At 43.9% G+C, this 7,647-nt stretch overlaps 1 protein-coding gene across 2 annotated transcripts in view; it reads left to right on the top strand.

Annotated features, from left to right (window-relative positions):
- The first annotated feature begins 2,217 nt into the window (after positions 1-2,217).
- Positions 2,218-7,647, top strand: part of thbs2a (thrombospondin 2a) — a 62,296-nt gene continuing 56,866 nt past the window's right edge. For both annotated transcript variants that reach the window (XM_084322101.1, XM_084322100.1), the window contains exons 1-4: positions 2,218-2,408; positions 3,062-3,133; positions 3,578-4,131; positions 4,510-4,594. In XM_084322101.1, coding sequence (XP_084178227.1) covers positions 3,067-3,133; positions 3,578-4,131; positions 4,510-4,594 — 706 coding nt within the window. In that variant the 5' untranslated portion in view covers positions 2,218-2,408; positions 3,062-3,066. The remainder of the gene's footprint in view (positions 2,409-3,061; positions 3,134-3,577; positions 4,132-4,509; positions 4,595-7,647) is intronic.

The following is a 7,647-nucleotide window of genomic DNA, read 5'->3' as shown; positions in this document are numbered from 1 at the left end:
ACACTGTCTGTATGTCATGTTATGATGAATTGAAAATGGGGTACCCTGATGTAAACAAGACGAAAGTCTTTCTCTGGTCTGCACCCCTTAACAATTGTGTGTATTGAGCTGTACTGTATTGTACCCATTCTGCAATCTGTTAATAAAATGTCCAATCAATCAATCAATCAATTGTGATTCGAGGATAAAGAAAAGAGGGAAGGGCTTGAGATAGGTCCACCTCCAATACCTTTTGATCTAACCCAAGTGTTTCCAAAACTTGAGCTTGGGAGCTGATGTGAAAATAAAAAATTTGAAAAATTTGCTAATCAAACAAAAATTACTGTAACAATTATTTGACATAGTAATTTTTAAATGGAAAAACTCATTTCCAACCACCAACGGCTTTTGGACTTTCTTTCACCCCAATGGAACATTGTCAATGTAAACCTATGACATTGTAAATATGAATATGAGTGAAAACACCCTTTTATTGTTTTATCAAATGCTTGGGTCACAGCAATGTCCTGACCTCAATAGGGGTCACTTGACAGATTAGGTTTAGAACCTTTCAAATAACCTTTGAAGGTTAAAGTACGGAGGACTGAATGCTGTTCAGAAAGGAAATACAAGGACCTGAGATTCAGTATGTTGTCTCCTTGACCTGTATTTGGAACAAGCCCACTTACTGTAGCCAAGTATCAGCTCTTGGCTGCTTATATCAGAGGCCTTGTTGACTGCTGTCGGCTACTGGTTCCGATATTGACAGCCATGGACATAATCCTTAGACTTGCAGTTAGTTGCTTGAGGACTGTGGGTCTGCCAGAAGGGAGGGCCATTCAGCTGGCAGCCTGTTATTCGATATCCGCTGTAGTGTCTAGCCATTAGCCAAGTCAGTGTAGCGGAGACAATGCTTTTCTACCCTGATGTTCTCAAATTGTGTTGACCACATTGTTCCTCATACGTATATTTGAATCATATTATGTGATGTATGATCTGTGGATTCAAATAAAGCAACGTGTGTGTGTAAGTGTTAGGGGGTAGGGGTGATACTTCATTAAATAATTTTTTTTAATATGATTGCGTCCACAAAATACTTTACTATTAAGGAAAATGGATTTTGATAGCAAACAACTTCAGTGCTGTTCCATAATGAGTTTTGCTCTAATGCCAGGACAGGAGATATAACAGGTTTTCAATAGAGTTACAATTTGATGATCTCTGTCGACGTTGCTGCAAAATCCTTGTCTATTTACTCAGTAAGTCTGCATCATTAGATTGCTGTGTGCGCTTGCCTGCCATATTCATTGCTCTCTCCAATTCCTCTCAGTAAATACATCCAGGTTTGAAGACTTATAGACATGTGCTTTGCCTCAATGAGTCCCCAAGAATGTGAGATTGTATCAGACATTCTTTTTTGACACTGTATAGAAGGGTGAAACCTGATGCTCTCCGGACTCAAGAGACATACTTGCCAGTAATGTGGAAGCATCTGGAATATCTGATCTATTAGAGCTAGTTCATTTGCATGTCCTTGTAGATGGTATTCTGATTTTGATATATTTTTAAGGTGAATATACTGTTTTGTTGTTGTTTGTTTGTTTTGCCCTCATTTGCATATATATTATTATATTATCCTATTCATTATTAAAAACGGAAATTCGTTATTACATTAGTCTGATTATATGAGCAGGCTACATAAAACTAAGTGGAGAGGACATCCGATTAATTCCGTTTGGTTTAGTGCTTTTCTCAGCAGTACCCGACTTCAAATCCATAGTAGAGTTAGTTGCGCATGTTGAGCGCTCCCATATCACACAGTGCTTCTGTGAGCTCAGACAAAGTGCACGAGAGAGAGAGAGAGAGAGAGAGAGAGAGAGAGAGAGAGAGAGAGAGAGAGAGAGAGAGAGAGAGAGAGAGAGAGAGAGAGAGAGAGAGAGAGAGAGAGAGAGAGAGAGCGCGCACCACGTTTCTCCATTTATGACGCTTCTTGAAACTGGATTTCGTCCAAACCGAAGTCGAAGTGTACTTGATAGAGAGATAAATCAGGGGCATCGGTATGAAGGAGGGGTCAGTGCATCCGCGAGCAATTACGCCATCAGAACGGAATTATGTAATTCGGCCTCGACAACAACTGACCCCCAACCGCTTCAGTCTTTAAAGGTGATTGACAGCATTGCCGCGAGCTGTATATAAGAGGCGGGAGGTTTGTGCTCCAGCCACTATTTGCTCAAGTCCCTCCGCCTGTGGATGTAGTGAACCAAGTGGACTTTATCTTTTACGCACCGGCTTCTAGGAGATACGAGCTCCCACTCCCACTTGATATTTATTAGAATATCCTAATATATTTTCACATACTTTCGTCCGGTACATTTTTTTTTATCGGATATCTAACTCAATTAAGATAACGGAATTGACGTTTTCGTCCGGTAAGTTGCATGCATGGTATTTTCTATTGGCTATAACCGTTACTTTTAATTTTTTTAAACGCAAATTCTGGTAATCGTGTGTACACAATTATATATTCAAGTTCAATGATGCCACAGCGAAAGCTCAACGTAATATGAGACCTCCAGACATTATAATTGTGATTATAGTTGCTATTGCTGTTTTAGAGAAGAATGTTGTAGATAGATAGATAGATAGATAGATAGATAGATAGATAGATAGATAGATAGATAGATAGATAGATAGATAGATAGATAGATAGATAGATAGATAGATAGATAGATAGATAGATAGATAGATAGATAGATAGATAGATAGATAGATAGATAGATAGATAGATAGATAGATAGATAGATAGATAGATAGATAGATAGATAGATAGATAGATAGATAGATAGATAGATAGATAGATAGATAGATAGATAGATACTAGACTAGTGCATTGAAGAAAGATGAACCGGGTCAATGAGTTCACTGTAATTCACAGGAACTGGTAGCCAATTATACTTTATCACCTGAACAAAATTAAGAATCTCAAGTGCAAAGGCAGTACTTTCTAGGAAGGTAAAAATGTGTCTGAGACATGAGTGATTGTAGCCTAATCGATGACAATGATTTCTCTTGTGTTTTGAAGGAGATATGATACTCAGGAGAGGTCTCTACTTGCTGCCCATTTTATTTCATTGCCTCAACGCATTAACTGAAGGTAAACAGAATCACTGTAAGACATTTAATGATGAAGATGATGATGGTGATGATGATGATGATGATGATGATGATGATGATGATGATGATGATGATGATGATGATGATGATGATGATGATGATGATCATTGTCATCTTCATAATCATGGCATCTCCCCTTTCGTCTTCTTCATCATCCTCAAATATTATTATAGTAATAGTGTAAAATATATTTAGTTTTGCTAACTCAGTGTCAGCTTTGTTCAATTATTTGAGGTGTGAATGTTTTACATCTGTTGCACTAATCTAACGTCTCTATACCTCTATACCGTCTCTATACTGTAGTCATTTATTACAAGCTTGTTGATGTTGAGAAATGCTTTATGATTGTATGAGAACCTTGTATACGTTCATGTCCTATTTCAACAAAGTCTGCCCGCTCACTGTCATTTCATCTCGTTTTAAGATGGAGAGCAGGAGGACGAGACGTCGTTTGACTTGTTTGAAATTAGCGGCATCACACGCAGGACTCTGGGAGCCAAGCAGTTCAGGGGCCAAGACTCCGACATGCCCGCGTACCGCTTCATCCGCTTCGACCAGCTGCCTCCGGTGAGCCCCGGGATACTGAAGCAGATCCTGCGGCAGGTGCAGAACGACGAGGGCTTCGTGTTCGTGGCCAGCATACGGCAGGACCGGGCGTCCCGGGGCACCCTGCTCGGCCTGGAGAGCTCCAACGGACGGCGGCAATTTGAGATTGTGTCCAACGGGCGGGCCAACACTCTGGACCTGGTCTACTGGGTGGACGGCTTGCAGAACGTGGTCTCCTTCGAGGACGTGGACCTGGCAGACTCGCAGTGGAAGAACATCACACTCCACGTGCACGGGGAGAACGCCAACCTGTACGTGGGCTGCAGTCTCATAGACAGCTTCATCCTGGACGAGCCTTTCTACGAGCATCTGCAGCCTGAGGGAAGCCGCATGTACGTGGCCAAAGGATCCATCCGGGAGAACCATTTCAGGGTAAGCGTGGCCTGATGTCATATAGGAGAATAACTGTACGGTAGAAGTTGTAAGGGTTAAAGGGGCTTCAGTCGCCAGTGTGTTTTATTACTTGTGTGGTCCTCTCCAGTCGCCCCTAAGGGGCCCCACTGTCACCTCTGTTAACTTGTAGGAAACATTTAAATTCGTAAAAAACCTTGGTTGGGCCAGTTTTTATTTTGAGAAAGTCACTTCATTGGCAAGTCCAACAAACCATGTGCGGTTTTAACCGAGCCTGCAATTTAAAAAGCTTATTTTATACCATATAGCTCCCAGTCCTAGAGCCCAGATAGACCCTCTGGTTGAGTCCACTGGAGCTGAGACCGCAGTCATAGTGACTAATCTCTTGTCGTCAAACAGGGCTTGCTGCAGAATGTGCGCTTCATCTTCAACACACCGGTGGAAGAGGTTCTGCAGAGCAGAGACTGCGAGGTTGCGGTGCCAGGTAAGAGGGATCTCTTGGCGATGATCTGGGGGGTGGGGGTATAGGTGAATGTTCAACCAATAGGGGGCGGTATGGCACCTTCAAACTTGCATATTATGTCAATTAGCTTTTTGTTGTCATGAAGACCAAGCCTGGAATATTACACTACGTGTCACTCAGTCACTACTCAACAACAAGTTGCAGTCATTCAGCGAGTTGTAAGTCATTCAGCCAGTTGCCAGTCACTCAAGGAGTGACAGTCAGTCAGCTGGTTGCTGTGGCCCAGCAGGTTGCATTGGCCCAGCTGTGCAAGGGACCCCCTGGTTTTGTTTCTGTGTATTTGTTGGATTAGCGCAGCCTGGTAAATTATCTGAAATAGCCCATGAGGCCATGGTTACACTGCTGAATACAGCAACGTTTTTGGTCAGTGACCTCCTTTAACTCCATTTTTAACATCCCACACAGTGCAGATGTGATCGGAAAACGGGTTCACATGCGAGCCCTTTTAAAGCCTGACGTCTGCATTTCGTTATATATATAAACCACATCACATTTCCAGAGCAAACCACTTAGCATACTTCATTGTCTTCCATTGTATAAATATGGCTCTTTGCTCCTCGCTCTAACTGGGTCAAAAAGCGTGCGGATTTAGAAACGTGAAGAGATCTGCCAGCATTACATCATGTTTACGGAAACGGCAGTGTCGGCGCGGTGGCTCGGGGTCGACCAATATGTGTGGCTGAACGAAAGGAGATGCAGATGTTTACGCTTATTTCCATTGGCTGCGGACGCCTGGTGATGCCCTGGGAAGGAGACGCGAGAGCAAACACTGTGGTGGAGAGCAGGGAGCAGGGAGCTTCCAGCTGCCAACGTGCACACATTGCACGCATGTGCACGTGTACACACACACACACACACACACACACACACACACACACACACACACACACACACACACACACACACACACACACACACACACACACACACACACACACACACACACACACACACACACACACACACACACACACACACACACACACACACACACGCACCCAGAGTGAAGTCAGAATTGGCAGATGAGGTTGCTGAGGCCATGTCCATGCTGTGGTCCTCAGCAGGGCTCCCACACAGCTGTGGTCCTCAGCAGGGCTCCCACACAGCTGTGGTCCTCAGCAGGGCTCCCACACAGCTGTGGTCCTCAGCAGGGCTCCCACACAGCTGTGGTCCTCAGCAGGGCTCCCACACAGCTGTGGTCCTCAGCAGGGCTCCCACACAGCTGTGGTCCTCAGCAGGGCTCCCACACAGCTGTGGTCCTCAGCAGGGCTCCCACACAGCTGTGGTCCTCAGCAGGGCTCCCACACAGCTGTGGTCCTCAGCAGGGCTCCCACACAGCTGTGGTCCTCAGCAGGGCTCCCACACAGCTGTGGTCCTCAGCAGGGCTCCCACACAGCAGATCCCTCCAGACTGTTAGCCTTCACAACCCAGCGACAGGTCACTGCTCCTGGAACCAAGCGCTCTGGGCTCTGGGATCACGGTGTCTGCTGTACTGTAACACAACTATGTGTATGTGTGAGTGTGTGAGTGAGAGAGAGATAGAGAGAGAGAGAGAGAGAGAGAGAGTGAGTGAGTGAGAGAGAGTGTGTGTGTGTTTGTGTGAATGTGTGTGTGCACTTGTGTATTTGTGTCTGTCTTTCTGTCTGCCTCTGTCTGTCTGCCTGTGTGTGTGTGTGTGTGTGTGTGTGTGTGTGTGTGTGTGTGTGTGTGTGTGTGTGTGTGTGTGTGTGTGTGTGCGTGTGTGTGTGCGTGTGCGTACAAGATACACCATGCGTAAGATTGTGTGAGTACTATATATGCAAGTGTGTGTCTGTTGTACAAACAGGTTTGAATTACAGCAGTATGAGCCTAAGCATATGCTGAACTAATTAATGGAGTTAGCTAGACACTGCTACCAGCCAAGGTTCCCTCCACTGCCATCAGTGCTAACGCCAGCTCAAAAGTCACTCATAAACTCACGCAAGCCACACTTGTAAAAACTGTCATGTCGGATATTAATAAGATGCATCAAACATATCCTAGCTTGTGCTGTTTATCTTAGCTTTTTTTTCCTTCTTTTTATTTGATAACATGCATAATAGAGTGCTTCATAACGAGGAGAATGCATTCAAATTATGGATGTCCGATATTGGCATTAAAATGTGATATCGGAAAATATCGGTATCGGTTTTAAATTTTTTTTCTATAACCTTTATTTACCCAGGCAAGCAAGTAAGAACAAATTCTGATTTTATTTATTGTCAAAAGTATGCATAATGTTGTGTTAATTCCACAACAAGAGATATGTAATGTTAATTACCTGAAATTATTCCGTTTTGGGGGGGGGGGGGGGGGGGGGGGGGGGGGGGGAAACCCTGCATATATCGGTATCGGTTGATATCGGTATCGGCAATTAAGAGTTGGACAATATCGGTATAACGGTATCGGTAAAAAAGCCAATATCGAGCATCCCTAATTCAAATGCTTTCCCAGACAAGCACACTGAGTGAAGCTGGAGACTAGAAGGAGTCTGCCAGACTCTGAAAGAGAGAAAGCAGAGCACTGGCTGCAGCGGCATGTCTTTGGGTAAAACTTGAGTTACAGTAGAATGATCTCTTGATTTAGAGCCCATGGTCACCGATTAGTCTACTCTACGCCAATTTGCGTGGGCGATCCACATTCAGCTATAGATACCTAATGGACTTTGGCTGAATGCTCCTCAAGGACTTTGGAAACAGGCACCCCATAAATTAATATGGAAGTGTTGTAGCTCTTTGCATTATGTACTGTACTGTATTGTATACTGTAGATCCTTTTTTCCGTCAACGTCATCTTGTAGGCAAAACTTTTGTCTCCAAACTGCTTGTGCATCTTTTGGGGAGAGAAGCTAACCAAACGCACTGGTTGTTGGATGTTGCATGGTTTCATCCAGATCCATCCCTGGAGACTTTTGTGAAATCAAATTGCGCATGCATCCCAAAATGTCCTCATCGTTTATATAAACAATAAAATGGTCTATTGTGCTCTTGCAAAAT

Source organism: Notolepis coatsorum (assembly GCF_963971535.1).
Source record: "Notolepis coatsorum genome assembly, chromosome: 9".
In the NCBI taxonomy this organism is placed as follows: Eukaryota; Metazoa; Chordata; class Actinopteri; order Aulopiformes; family Paralepididae; genus Notolepis; species Notolepis coatsorum.
The sequence above is the reverse complement of the archived record's forward strand: the minus strand, read 5'-3'. Positions and strand labels throughout refer to the sequence as shown.